The 15,263-nt window shown below is 53.9% G+C and overlaps 1 protein-coding gene across 1 annotated transcript; it reads right to left on the bottom strand.

Annotated features, from left to right (window-relative positions):
* Positions 1–1,465: 1,465 nt before the first annotated feature.
* LOC115651297 (glycine N-acyltransferase-like protein 3) lies at positions 1,466–9,239 on the bottom strand. The gene is made up of 5 exons (XM_030562232.1): positions 9,147–9,239; positions 5,198–5,305; positions 4,732–4,858; positions 4,240–4,360; positions 1,466–1,949 (listed from the first exon to the last, which is right to left on the bottom strand). The coding sequence occupies exons 1-5, from the start codon at positions 9,222–9,224 to the stop codon at positions 1,466–1,468; spliced, it is 918 nt and encodes a 305-aa protein (XP_030418092.1). The 5' UTR covers positions 9,225–9,239.
* Between the last annotated feature and the right edge of the window lie 6,024 nt (positions 9,240–15,263).

Here is a 15,263-nt window from a genome sequence, read left to right on the forward strand (position 1 = left end):
CTTGCCAGACAGGATGCTATCAAACTAAGTTTTCTTTAAATCTTCTAGGCTCTTCCCTTTCTCTGGAGGTGACAGCTCGGATCACCTTTTGAATAGTCCAAAGCTGCCTTATTTCAGGGTGACTGGTGAGGACATGACCGATTGCTTCCCAGCTTATGGCTGCCTTTGCTGCTTAGCCAAAGACCTTAGGCTAAGAACAGGGCCTCAGAGTAGCACAGCGAGAGAAGGTCTATAAACAGGCAGACTTTGATTTTGATTCTCGTTCTGTACCCCTATAACTAGCTAAGTGATAAGAATACACCTACATTCTTAAAGTCTAGGCCTTTGCCGACAGGCCTGAATCTCTGTATCCTAACTCTCCACCCCTTGTTTAATTGGTGTTCCAGACTTCCCATTATAGTGGGCCCGAGAAGGTTGGGTTTGCGCTCTTTGTCCCGGCCGGGGCGCCTGTCCTAGCAGTGGCCGCGAGCCACTTGGAGGCAGTTTGGATTTCAGGCCCTGGTGGAGCCCAGCGTGCAGGCTCGGTGTAGAGAATCAGGGCAGAGGCAGCCCCCTGTGTCTGGGGATGGAGGTCTGGGCTGTGGCAGGGAACGCGGTCTCCTTGTTCAATGCATTTCCCTCTCTCTCGTGGCACGGAGTCCCCGGGCGATGCTCTGGAACTGCTCCCCACAAAGCCAGTCAAGACTTTGGGGAGCCTCCTCTCCCTTTGAGCAGACTGTCTCCAGGGCAAGAAGCTCACATGGCTTCACCTTCCTGGGTCTGACCTTGGAGCATTCAGCATATGCCCCTCCGTGCGCTTTCCACAGTGAGTCCACCCAGGCGGGGTCCTGGGGAAGCCACAGCGTCCTGCACGCACCTGCACGTCTGATGTGTGTGGGGAGTCCCCTCCCCCCAATCTCACGGTTCACTGGGGCTGCAGCTGGGACCAGCTACATGGGGAGGAGAAGCCTGTGCACTGGGGCTAGCAGGGGGCAGGTCAGTCACACGTTGCCTGCTCAGGGCCGAGGACATCCGTTCTGGGTGAAGAACGGATGCTCCTCCCTGTGTTCGGGCCCAGCAGGGCTGTACAGTGGGGAAGGGAGCGGGAGCAGGAGAGCGTCCCCTGCTGAGCCCACCGCACAGGGCATGGGGGCAGCACTGTGAGCGGAGAGCGCCCCCTGCTGAGCCCTGACTGCCAGGGGAGAGCGCCCCCTACTGAGCCTTTGCCCTGCTCCAGGGGATAATGGAGTATGAGAGAGTCTCCTCCACCAGGTCTCGGCTTCCCAAGGGCTGACAACTGAGCTCCCCTGGTCAAAGTGTCCCCTTCTCGGGGATGGCAAGTCCCTGGGCATGGCTGGTCCATGTCCCTGTCTCCTCCCTCCCTCCAGGACTATGTGCTGGCAGAGCGCAGCTGTCCCCCAGAGCTGGGTGCATGGCTCTAGGCTGTGTCCCCTTCTCTGCCTCTCCCCTCCCCCCATGCTACATGCTATTGGGCGTGTGGCATTTCCCCAGAGCTGGGCGCAGGGTTCTGGGCTGATTCCAGGGCATTGGCTGGCTGGGACTGGGTGAACCCAGGCCTCACCACCAACTGGTAGAACACTCCATGCAGGACGCGGAAGCCGAGGCATCGCAGGGTGTGCAGTGAAGGCTCGTTGTGGGGCAGCACCCCGGTGTAAACAGGGAAGCCGCGGGCATGCAACTGTGCTGCCAGCGTCCCCACTATGGTCCTCATGTGGTGCTGGCCACGATGCTCTGGGAGGGTGTAACCGTGTGTCAGGAAAGCCAGCGGGGCGGTGAGGGACCAGGAGATGGGGGTCCCCTCAGGGTCCAGCAGGCAGGCACTGGGGAAGTGGCAGATCAGGAGGTTCAGGTAGCGCAGGCTCCAGCTGTTCTCCCCAAACTTCCATGTGTCTCTGAGCAGCATGGCATGGGCGGGGGACACGGGGGCCAGCCTGAGCCCCTTCTCAGGCCTGCAAGACAGGGCAGGGGGGACAAGAGACATGTGGGAGGGGGTAGGAACAGTGGAGATTGACATGGCAAGGGAGTAAGTGTGGAAGGGTGTGGGGGGGAAATAGAAACAGCATGGGCAGGGGAAGGGGTAAGTCTAGGGGAGGGGAGCGGGGAGCGACCCAACATGGGAGGTATGAGCACAGCAGGAGATTGACCCAGCTTTGGGAGGCAGGGTGCAGTGAGCCGGGGGCTCGACCTGGTACAAGGGAGTGAGCCCGGGGAGCAGAAATTGAGCTGATTTGACATGGCATAGGAGGGGAGCAGGGTCCAGGGGCGCCATCCTCTTTCTGGTTGTGAGGCTGAGATGGGCTGGATAGCAAATTTGGTGGGGAGGGTTTGCTGAATCCCAAACTGAAGTGCAGGGGGCATGGAGAGTATCCTATGGGGGAGGGGTGTGCCACCCAGCTCTGAAGGCAGCGCCGCCACCAGCAGCAGCCCAGAGCTACAGGGGGGGCGTGGTATGGCATTGCCACCCCTGCTGCTGTGTAACATTTGGCCTTTGCACTGGGAGGGGAGGCTATGGCAAATCCTGGGTGGCTCTATGTCATAAACAGATAGCTAAGGGTTAATGGCTCTTTCACCTGAAGCACCTGACCAGAGGACCAATCAGGAAACCGGATTTTTTCAACTCTGGGTGGAGGAAAGTTTGTGTCTGAGTCTCTGTCTGTTTGCCTGTATGCTCTCTCAGATGAGGAATGATTTCTATTTCCTGCTTTCTAATCTTCTGTTTCCCAGTTGTAAGTACAAAAAGATCAGATAGGATTTATATGGGTTTTTTTGTATTTACATAAATATAGTTGCTGGAGTGCTTTAAATTGTATCCTTTTTGAATAACGCTGTTTATTCATATTTCTGTTAAGCAATTGACCCTGTATTTGTCACCTTAATACAGAGAGACCATTTGTATGTATTTTTCTTTCTTTTTTTATATAAAGCCTTCTTTGAAGACCTGTTGGAGTTTTTCTTTAGTGGGAAATTCCAGGGAATTGAGTCTGTACTCACCAGGGAATTGGTGGGAGGAAGAAGTCGGGGGGGAGATCTGTGTGTGTTAGATTTACTAGCTTGATTTTGCATTCCCTCTGGGTGAAGAGGGAGGTAATTCTGTTCTCCAGGACAGGGAACGGGGAGGGTGACGTCCCTCTGCTTAGATTCACGGAGGTTGCTTCTGTGTATCTCTCCAGGAGCCCCTGGAGGGGGGAAGGGAAAAGATTTCTTTCCCTTTGTTGTGAGACTCAAGGGTTTGGGTCTTGGGGTCCCCAGGGAAGGTTTTTGGGGGGACCAGAGTGCCCCAAAACACTAATTTTTTGGGTGGTGGCAGCAATACCAGGTCCAAGCTGGTAACTAAGCTTGGAGGTTTTCATGCTAACCCCCATATTTTGGACGCTAAGGTACAAATCTGGGACTAGGTTTTGACACTCTAGCCCCCATAACGCTCCCCCCAGTGCCCCCCATGGAGGGAAGGGAGGCTGGAGGGGACTGACCTGGTACAGGGAGAAGCGGGGTGAGGCTGAGAGGTGATGGACCCGGCGTTGGGGAGAAGGGGGATCCCTGGGGGGAGGGGATCGAGCCAGGAGGTGGCACATGGGGGGAAGGTGACCCCGGGGGTGGGGGGGGAAGGGATCGACACGCTCCCACAGCCTCAGCACAGGGGCTGTCTGACAGGGCCCAGTCCAGCCCCAGCAGAGACATCGCTGCCCATGGGCCTTGGCCTAGCTCAGCTCCCTGACATGAAAGCACCAGGGCTCAGCGGGCAGCGAACCCCCTGCCCGGGGACTTACCCGCTGACAGGGAAGGGGGGACCAGGGGGCTCTGTGCTTGGAGCCCCCTCCCCTCAGAGGGGACGGCTCGGAGGTCAAGGACCTCTGGCTGCCCATCCCAGGATACCGAAGGGTTACAGGCTGCCCCTCCCCCTGCTCTCCCCATCCTGGGGCCAAGGAGGTTCTTTGCCCAGGCTGGGCTGCTCCTGCCCCCGGCCAAGCTCTAGGGCTGACTCAGCTCTGCCCCGGAGCAGGATGGGAAATCCTTGGCAGCATATGCCCAAGGCCTGGGGCTGTGGTGATGGCCTCACTCTGTCAGCACCGTAGCCTGGGGAACTCAGTGACACCAGATCTGGGGCACAATGGAGACCTCTGGCCTGGCACCCCGGGATCCTTCCCTTCCCCCAGCCCCGTTCCCCCCTCCATCTAGCACAGGCTGGTTGTGTGCATTTCCCCATTCTCTCAACACACCCCATATCTGGGGGGCACCTACCGGTACTGCGGCATGGCAGGGGGGTCTGGGTGCAGCAGTGGCCGGTGCGGATACATCTCCATCTCAAGCCCTCTGGCCCTGGCGGTTTCTCTGATGGTCTCATATACCCCGTCCTGCAGCCCTGCAGGGACAGCTGTGCGCTGTCAGCAGGAGCCCCCAAAAGGTGGCCATGGACATGGGGGGCCCAGCCCAGTGGGGGAGAGCAGCAGGGAGAGGCCAAGGGCCACTGTGAGCCGGCATGACTCAACTGGGGGTTCCCAAGCTTGACGCATTCAGGATCCGGGTCTGGAGGGAGAAGGGGCCCAGGCGAGCTTCTTGGGGCTATTGGCCTGTGGGGGATGGGCAGGGACTCAGGTGGACTCCTTAGGGCTGTGGCCCATGTGGGGAGAGGGGCCTGGGCCAGCTCCTCAGGGCTATTGGCCAGTGGGGTAGGGGAGCGGTCCTGCCCCCCATATGGCAGATGCTGGATGGAACAGGGCTGGAGGGGCTCACCCAATATCTGGAAGGCCTGGTCCCAGTTCACGGCGCGGCTGTTACCCAGCAGGGCCCGGCAGGCGCCCTCGTCCCGGTAGAAGGCCGTGTACAAGTTGGTGAAATAATCACTTGGGTCCTGTGCCACCTGCAGGGGGGACACTGCCTGGGGGTGAGCGCAGCCTCTGCCTCCGGCCCCAAGTAAGAGAGTGAGGTGGGAGGAAGGGGCCCTGTGAACAGAGCCAGGGGGCTTAGGACAGAATGGAACTGGGGGTCTGGGTAGCAGGAAGGGGAGACAGGCTGTGGGGAGGTGGGGCAGCTACGAGGGGGAGGAGTAGAGATAACACCAAGCAGGGAAAGGGGCAAGGAAGTCGGGGAGGGGAGTGAGACAGTGATGGTGTCAGGCGGGGGAGGGGAGCGGGTCAGTGATGGTGTCAGGCCGGGGAGGGGAGGAGGGCGGATGGGAGGGCCCCAGCAAAGGCCGCACTTCTCTGCGTGGCCGGGTGAGGACCATTTGGAACTCTGGCCATGAATCCACCAGCACCTCCTGGCCAGCCGGGTTCCCGCGGTTCACATGCATCACAGTGCCGTAGACCTGCCAAGACACAGGGGTCAGAATCCAGGGATGTCCTGGTTCCCCTGGATCGGTGCTGGGCCCCAGCTTTTATTCTGCCCCTTGGAGGAGGCCTGAAAATACCAGCCCCCCAGGGAGCCCCACTCTTCCTGCAGGGCCTCTGAGATGGAGCCTCTGGGCTCCAGCCCTCCTGCTCCACCCTGCGAGCTTTGCCCTGTGCCTCTCACTGAGCCAGACCCCTGGAGAGACCTGGTCGCTCTTTGGGGGGCTCCCACACCCCAGCCTGGGTTTGCAGCGACACCCGGCAGCATTGTCAAGCCAGGCCAGTTTATGAGTCACGGAGCAGCCTTAGGTCAGCAGACAGAACTGGGGGTAAAGCAGTGTCCATTGCCGTCAGCCAGGGCCCAGCCAAGCTGGAGCGAAAGCCCCTTTCCAGGCTGTCTCTGTCTCCGTCTGACCTCCTTGGCCAGCTCCACGAGAGCCTCCATCTTTGTCCAGCAGCCCCCACCTCCCAGTCCTGTGCTCTCGAGTTGGGGTCTCTGCTCAGCCGCCTGGCTGAGAGGCAGGGAAATCCAGGAGTCGGCAGCGCTTGCCTTGTCTCTCTGGCCCCCTTGGTGATCTGAGTTGATTTCAACAAGTTCCTTAAGGCCCCTTCATTCCTCCCTCAGAGGGAGGTGACACCCAGCCCTATAAAAACCTCATTATGTCTAGCCTGATTCTTGCTTGTATATTTATACCTGCCTCTGAAATTTCCCTGGGGTGTCCTGACCCCTCAGCTGGGGTAGGGAGTGACCCCTTGAGCATTTGGGGGATCAGTGTAGGTGTGTCCCCCACAAGGCTGGTCTTAGCCCAGTCATGTCTCTGGGGCACTGGTGTCCCAGGGTCTGGTGATGCAGGGGGCTTCCTTACGCTGGTTGTGTCCCAACCCTAGGGCTGTGTGTACGCCAGGAATCCATTTCCCCCATGGGGTTAATCTGTTGCCCTCACCCCAGGCCAGGACCCCTCTGCTGGCAGGCTGCGATTCCAGGTCTTAACCTTGGCCATGCCCTGCCCTTGTCTGCCCATGCTCAGCTGGGGTCTCAGCTCCCACCAGGTTCAGCTCTGACTCTGTTTCCCCGGGGATAGCAGGCTTTGAGCTGGCTCCCTTGGCCACAGTCTCAGGGAAGTTCTGCGGAGCCCGTGTGACTCATATGTCCCGTGTGGAGATTGTGGGGGATGTTCCTCGGCCCCACTCAAATACAGGGGTCTACTTCCAGACAGACAGGTGTCCTGAGCTTAACAGCCTTTCCTTAGTGTTACAGGCACGCGGGAAACCCTGCTCCCTGCCGGCCGAGCTATTTGCCTTTTCACTGTCACCTCCAGTCTGAGCCTCTGACTCCTGGGGTTCAAACCCTTGGCTGGGGTAGGATCAGGGACTGGAATTTGTCTGAAGGTGATACAGAAAGTCTCAGGTCAGAGCTGATGTCCAGGAGAACCATGACTACCGGCCTCGCCGAGTCCTGTGTCTGCACTGGGATTGGAGACGGCGGGAGGGCTTCTCCCAGAAGGCAGGTGGCTTCCATTTAGGTCAGAGCCTGGATCTCTTGCACACTCCAAAACCCTTTTATATAAGCCCCAGGTGTCAGGTCAAACGTAAGCAGTGGAGCCTTTTTGAAGAGTTCCCAGCCTCCAGTATTAACGCCGTCCATCTGGCTGTACGGCTCTATGGCTTTGGGGGACCGAGTATGGGGGTGAGACAGCAGATCCGGTCTGCAGAGTCAGCCAGGTTCAAATCACAGCCCTTCTCAAAGGCAGTGAGGTTGATGTCTACAGCCCCTCCTCCTCCTTAAACAGACAATTTGCTATCCAGCTCCCTGCGGAATCCAGCATCCCTGGGGCCTTTGCCCACTTACCCCTTGATGGGTTCTCTCGCCTCCACATCTCCAGATCAAGCTTTTGCTGCATTTCTTCAGGTTTTTGCTGGTTCTCACAGCCAGCTGGTTCCCTCTCACGGTCTGCTAGTTCCTTTGCTTTCCATGCTAACCCCTATCGCTTCAAATCCATTGCAGGGGAACCAGGTCGTGAGGACACCCTGCTGCTGCTTCTGTCACTCTCGGACCCTCATCAAACATCACCTGGGTCTGGAACCTGCTGTTGAGTCCTGTCACCCTTCTCCAGCCTGCAATCAGCTGCACCTTGTTGAACTTCTCAATGCTTCGCCCTTTCTCTTTGCACTGGTTTGTGATGTGCTTCTTAGGGTGGTGGTTATACACCATTTATTGCTGTTTCCTTTGACGGACTGTGCTTTGCTACTAGCACATTCAGTATCCCACCGCCAGCACTAACTGAAAGCAAACTGCCTGCGTCGCTTAGCACTGCGAGCAAAATCAATCTCGTTGCCCCACTGGGTAGCCAGGGGAAACTGAGGCACACAAATATCACAAAAATGCCCATTTTATCAAGGGTGTAGCTGGGGGTGGGTGGGTCAGAGCCATGGCAAGGACCAGGAGGAAGTTCAGAACTGGGAGCTGGGAGGTGGTGGTGGGCAGTCATGATTGGCAGGCACCCAGCTGTCCTACACTATGATTGGCTGCCATGGAGCCGCCCACATGTTCACTGGCTTATGCAAATCCTGCCCGTACTGGTATTGGCTGACACAGAGCCCGCTTGTGTTCTGATTGGATGGTCAGGTCCTGGCAGCTACGCTGGGTGAGCAGCAGGCATTGGTGCTGGGTATGGACTTTTGGAGGCAGAGGGCAAGTGAGGAGGAGGCCCAGGGAGAAGACCTTGGGGAGGCCTCATCCAACCATTACCTCTAACCTGAGGGAGGGGCCTGCCCTCCTGCTCTTACCCCTAACCCAGGGTGGGGGTAATTTGTGAAGAAGTAGAAGCTTTCTTTAGTATCTTTCCGAATCCCATGTGTGCCTCAGTTTCCCTCTGCGTCCTGTACTGCTCTGCGCAGCGTGTGAAGGGAAGGGACGGGTTGTGACTCATGTAACTGCCTGGCTGGAGACCAGCATCATTAACCAAGGGAATAAACTACACACGGGTCGGGAAAGACCATGTAAACCCCAGTGGCCGGGGTAGATGTTCACACCGAGCGAGCGAGATTCCCTCCTCACGGCTCTGCAGTGGAAAGGCCCCCAGCTGAAGAACAGCGGCCGCGAGGGGTCAGGATAGGGTCTAAGAGCTGGCTTTTGGGGGGTCTCAGCAGCTCTCACCTTGGCCTAAGAACAACGGACAGAGCCAGAGCCAGCCATGGGGCCCGTGACTTCTTGGCTGGTTCATTGCCCAGGCTTGGCCAGGCTGGGCTGTGGCTTAACCTTTGATTCCTTGTGCTAACCTGAGGAGTCTGTAGCCAGGGGACTAATGAACCGCTCCTGTGTTTTTCAAAGGCTACCGGGGTCTCTGCCAACATACACCACAGGGGCCCGGTCCAAGCCTCCTGCTGGCATCTGGCTTGGTTGCATTTGCTGCAGGGAGCCACAGAGAGAGATGGGAGGGCTGGTGTCAAAGGCCCAGTGGTGGAGGTCATGGGCCTGCTCCGTGAGCTGTGTGCAGTCTCAGGCGCCAGCCCACTACAGGGGTCGCTCCCAGGGGCCTGGTTACAAGCTGAGGTACAGCACATCCCCTGTGGATCTATGAGAGCCTGCCTGGCCCCTGAACTGCTGCCCCCCGATCTGGAGAAAGGGTCTGCCCTCCAAACTGCTACCCCCTGACAAGGTGGAGGGGCGAACCCTCCATGTACCCCCACCCAGGGGATTGCACCCCAACCCAATATGTGCCCCGTCACCCAGGGGACTCTGAGGGACTTTCCCCTGCTCTCTGCCCAGCCTGAGGGTGGGAGGGTTCGGCCCTGGGGGGACCAGAGAGTCCTGGTCACCGGCAGCGTGTCAGGCAGGCCTCGCCGTAGCATCCCCTCCAGCAGCCGCAGGTTGGAGGGACAGCTCAGGATCAGCATTGGTAGCTGGGATGGGCCTTCACAGCTTCCAGCAGGATAGTGCGAGGGACACCTGTGGGGCACGAGACCCATCAGTTCCCTGTGACTGTGTCCTCCCAACCCCAGAGACCAGCTGCCAGCTCCCAGCCCTGCCAAAATAGCAAACACTGTGTAGACCCCACAACAGCTCACCAGTCTATGCGCAGCCACCTGTGTGTTCATCAGAGACCTTATACTACCTAACTGGTCTGTGTACAGTGCCGGTGCTCACCAGACACCCTACAATAACTCACCAGTCTGTGCACGGCCCCCGTGCTCACCATAGACACTACCATAACTCACCAGTCTGTGCTCAGCCCCTGTGCTCACCAGAGACCCTACAATAACTCACCAGTCTGGGTGAAACCCCTGTGCTCACCAGATACCCCACAATAAGAAGGCTGCTCTAAGGCCATGTGATGCTAGGACTGCCTGTACAGGGCTACAATCCCACTCACCTGGGGTGACTCTGTGCCAGGAGAAGGAGCAGTTCCTGGGTGTCAGTGGAGCTGCCAGGTCCCTGCCGCTCTCACCTTCAGGGGCTGCTCCAGCCTCTTATCCCCGAGCGAATGAACCATTAACAGAGTCTGTCAGTCCTGGAGCCCAGAGGCGGTGACATCCCTGCAGCCACACGGCACAGTTGATTGGGATTTTGCTCTGCGCAGCGGTAGAGGGGCCTCCGGGGAAAGGAGGCCAGAGCGACAATGCAAGTTCCCATGGTTTATGTATTTCAGGGAAGCTGAGAAAAGTCCCCACCTCATGAAGAAATGACTGAGAGGGAGAAGGTAGGGGATTGTGACAGAATGTACCTTTGTGTTACCCACTGTTGTAATAAACTTTGTACAACCTTGCAAACTATTATTTGTAAATGTATAATTTGCCGGTCAGTATCGCCCTGATAAAATGTGTGTGACAACATTGTACGTGAAATGATAATATTCCCCTTTATGGTGTTAACACGTGCTCTAACCTGAGGCTGGCAAACAGGCCTGCCTGAACAAAGGAATGGGTGCTCTGCTTAATTTACATTTAAGGAACAGAGTCATCAAGCAAAAAGGGAGACAAAAGAAACTCCAACAGGGGAGGAAAAAGTACCAGGGAGCATCCTTCCCTACAGACTCTCTCCTGAATCTCAGCTGCAAATGTTTTCCAAGTGTTTCTGCCTTCTGTGGAGAAGGAAGTGCTTCAGGACTATTCAGAAAAGCTGGACAAGCACTGTGACGATGCGGTTCTGGTGGGACCCAACTGACAGTGCCAATTCAGGACAAATCACTTAAAACAAGGCTGGGGTTTTTCCACCTCTAATGCAAACCAAACCAGCCAGAGACAAAGAGGACTTTGGTCTCACCCCACTGGCTAACCACAAGTCACACAAGCAATTCCCTTAGACACTCCAGATTCCCAGTATCACCACCAGCTCCACTTGTCCTGGGGATGAATGGTTATGAAAACCAACACTCCAACAAAGGAAAAAGGTTCTCTCGATCCCAAAGAATCAAGCCCCAGACCCAGGTCAATATACACATCAGATCTTACCCACAAATCATGCTGTTGCCAGTCCTTTAGAATCTAAAATCTAAAGGTTTATTCATGAAAGGAAAAGGATATAGATGAGAGCTAGAATTGGTTAAATGGAATCAATTACACACAGCAATGGCAAAGTTCATAGCTCAGCCTTGTAGCAGTGATGGAGTAAACTGCCAGTTCAAATCAAGTCTCTGGAGTACATCCCCTGCTGGGATGGCTCATCAGTCCTTTGTGCAGAGCTTCAGTTTGTAGCAAAGTCCCTCCAGAGGTAAGAAGCAGGACTGAAGACCAGATGGAGATGAGGCATCAGTTTTTTCCAGGTGTAAGAACACGTCTTTGTTCTTACGGTGGAAAATTACAGCAAAATGGAGTCTGGAGTCACCTGAGCAAGTTCCTGCATACTTTGCTGAGTTACAAGGTGTATCTGCCTTCTCTCAGTGGGTCACTTGTGTAGCTAATGGTCCTTAATGAGCCATCAAGCAGGCTAGGCAGAGCTAACACCAACTTGTCTGGGACATCACCCAGAAGCACAGCATAAATTTGAAGTACAGACAGAATAGAGCCAATATTTGTAACTTCAACTAAAAAATGATACATTCATACAGACAGCATAATCATAACCAGCAACCCATAACCTGGTCTTAGACACCTTATGTGACCCCCTTTACATAAGATTTGGAGCCACTACAGGACTTTGGTTGCAGCCATGTTCTATATGGTCCCAGATTATATCAATAACGTCACAAGCACAAGTCCATGGGGGTGGATGCACTGCAGACGAGGTTGCTAAATGAGTTGGGAGATGTGATTGCAGAGCCACTGGCCATTATCTTTGAAAACTCATGGCGACTGGGGGAGGTCTCGGACGACTGGAAAGAGGCTAATGTAGTGCCCATCTTTAAAAAAGGGAAGAAGGAGGATTCAGGGAATTACAGGCCATCAGCCTTACCTCAGTCCCTGGAAGAAATCATGGAGCAGGTCCTTAAGGAATCAATTTTGAAGCACTTTGACTAACCTAATTACCTTCTATGACGAGATAACCAGCTCTGCAGATGAGAGGAAAGCAGTGGACAGTCTCCCACGGTATTCTTGCCTTCAAGTTAAAGAAGTATAGGCTGGATGAATGGACTATAAAAAGTGGATAGAAATCTGATTAGGTCATCACGCTCAATGGGTAGTGATCATAGGCTCCATGTCTAGTTGGCAGCCGGTATCAAGCGGAGTGCCCCAAAGGTTGGTCCTCGGGACAGTTTTGTTCAATATCTTCATTAATGATCTGGAGGATGATGTGGATTGTACTCTCAGCAAGTTTGCAGATGACACTAAAAAGGAAGGAGTGATAGATACACTGCAGGATAGGGATAGGATACAGAGGGACCCAGACAAGTTAGAGGATTGGACCAAAAGAAATCTGATGAGGTTCAACAAGGGCAAGTGCAGAGTCCTGCACTTAGAATGGAAGAATCCCATGCATTGCTACAGACTAGGGACCGAGTGGCTAGGCAGCAGTTCTGCAGAAAAGGACCTACGGGTTATAGTGGATGGGAAGTTGGATATGAGTCTGCAGTGTGCCCTTGTTGCCAAGAAGGCTAACGGCATTTTGGGCTGCATAAGTAGGAGCATGGCCAGTATATTGAGGGACATGATCATTGCTGTAGGAAGCAGGTGAGGCAGATAGTTTGAAGGGGCTATTCAAGTAATTGGGAGCACTTAGCTAACAATGGACTTTGAGAGACGCCAATCCCCATCTGACCTTTCCTGGGAGTATTCAAACTAACAGGTAAACAATGGCGTGGGCCTCCAAATAGCGGAATCATTCATAGACAGGTGACTTGCCCAGGTGGCTAGAGACCCCATTCTGTGGCTCTGATGTGGCACAAGAGAAAGACTATGGGCTTGGCTACACTCGAAACGCCAAAGCGCTGCCGCGGCAGCGCTTTGAAGTGCGAGTGTGGTTGCGGCGCCAGCACTGGGAGAGAGCTCTCCCAGCGCTGCACGTACTCCACCTCCCCTTGGGGATTAGCTTGCAGCGCTGGGGCACTGTTTACACTGGAGATTTGCAGAGCTGTAACTTGCTGTGCTCAGGGGGGTGTTTTTTCACACACCGAGCGAGAAAGTTGCAGCTCTGTAAAGCGCCAGTGTAGCCAAGGCCTATAAAAGGCCCTGGAAGCCCCTCCATTTTGTCTTCAGCTGTCTGAAGAGGTAGCTTCTCCACCCCAAAGAGATGCCTGAAAGAAACTGGAAAAAACAACTATAACTATGGGGGTGTGAGTGATTGTTGGACCCAGACTACGAAGGTGTCTAATCTGTCAAAGTAGCTTATTGGAACATCTCTGATGGTGAGATTTACCTGCATTTAGTTTCCTACTGCATTAGGCTTAGATTTGTGTGTTTTGTTTTATTTTGCTTGGTAACTTATTTCGTTCTGTCTGTTATTGCTTGGAACCACTTAAATCCCACGTTTTATTTGTAATAAAATCACTTTTTACTTATTAAGTAACCCAGAGCAAGTAATTAATTCCTGGGGGAGCAAACAGCAGTGCATATCGCTCTATCAGTGTTATAGAGGGCGGACAATTTATGAGTTTACGCTGTATAAGCTTTATACAGAGTAAAATGGATTCATTTGGGGTTTGGATCCCATTGGGAACTGGATGTCTGGGTGCTAGAGACAGGAACACTTCTTAAGCTGTTTTCAGTTAAGTCTGCAGCTTTGGGGCTCATGGTTCACACCTGGGGGTTTGTGTTGAAGCAGAGTGGCATGTCTGGCTCAACAAGACAGGATACTGGAGACCCAAGCTGGCAGGGAAAACAGGATCAGAGGTAGTCTCAGCACATCAGGTGGCAGTCCCAAGAGGGTTTCTGTGACCGAACCTGTCACAGTTCATCTAGGATTGCCAACCCTGCAGGAATTAAAGATTAATCTGTTTTGTCATGCGATGAAACTTCCAGGAATATGTCCAACCAAACCTGGCAACCCCAGGCACAGCTCTGTAAGAATGTGCAAGTTTCTAGTCCAAGTTTAATGTTAAATGCTTGTTTCAGTGTTGTTTGTGCTCCCAATCTCCATTTTGAATTCCAGGTGGTGCCACCTTGTATGTGGCCTCAGGAACTCTGAAACTGGGCCTTCGGCACCAGCGATCCCTGTCTCCTGGCAGCAAATCCAGTCAAAGCCAGACTCCTGCAGGAGATTTGTCCTGGGCCCCTTCAGGATGTGATGCTCCCAGTGAGGATCTGCAACTAAAAAGACCAGCCTTGCAAACCAAGTATGAGGCCTTGTCCACACTACAGCGTTAAATCGATTTAAACAGCGTTAAATCGATTTAACGCTGTACCCGTCCACACTACAAGGCACTTTAAATCGATTTTAAGGGCTCTTAAAATTGACTTCTGTACTCCTCCTCAACGAGAGGAGTAAGCCTAAAATCGATATTACTATATCGATTTAGGGTTAGTGTGGACGGTAATCGAAGTTATTGGTCTCATTCTTTTACTGAGCTACCCAGAGTGCACTGCTCCGGAAATCGATGGTAGCCTAGGACCATTAAAACCGGTTTTAATAATTTCGACTCTATGCTGTCGTTTAGATGTGGCCACAGTCACCTGGCTGCAGGAGGTGAGCATCCTTAGGTCAGTGCAGAGAGACAGGGACTCGGCCAGCATTCAGTGCACCCAGTGTGAGGGTCTACTCAGCCCAGCTGCTGTCTCCATCTGTCAGCCCCAGGGCAGAGCTGCTGTGTCTCTGTGAGCCAAGGTCTTACCACCCCTCCTGTCTCCTCTCAGTCCCCCCTAGCAAAGCATGCTGGGCTCACATGGTCAACCTGCTGGGGCTTCCGGTACGTCTTGATTGATCAGTTCTTGGGGTTCCCATTGTCCTCTCGGCTCCTCCATTGAGGTGGGTCAGTTTCTGCCAGTCCAGTAACGCCCATGTGCACCCACAGGTCCGTGAAGGTGCAAACAATTCGATGTTTATTGGGATGTACTTTTAGCTAGAAATGATTTCAATTGTTTTTCTCGGTGTCCCTCTTCCCAGCTCTGACACCACAGAACCTTGCCTGTGTCCTTGTTCCCATTCTCTCCCTTTACTTCCTGATTGACTGCAGACTATATAGTAAAACTTGAGTTCCGCTTAGCCATACCTTAACCAATTATTTTACTGAAATTTAAATATTGAATGTTAACATATTGTAACATCATTATTTAACCAATTATATCCCACCACCTTAATTGGTTTACACCCAACAAAATGAATTACACACCAGACAGAAACAATCACAGAACCAGGCAGAGATTATACAGACAAACAATAGGGAAGTGGGGACTACAGTGATAGAACAACAAAGAAATGAGGATTTCACACCCCAGCTATTGGTGAGTTCTTGCCAGACAGAATGCTACCAAACTAAATTTTCTTTAAATCTTCTAGGCTCTTCCCTTTCTCTGGAGATGACAGCTCGGATCACCTTTTGAACAGTCCAAAATTGCCTTATTTCA

Source organism: Gopherus evgoodei, chromosome 4 (genome assembly GCF_007399415.2).
Source record: "Gopherus evgoodei ecotype Sinaloan lineage chromosome 4, rGopEvg1_v1.p, whole genome shotgun sequence".
NCBI lineage: Eukaryota > Metazoa > Chordata > Testudines > Testudinidae > Gopherus > Gopherus evgoodei.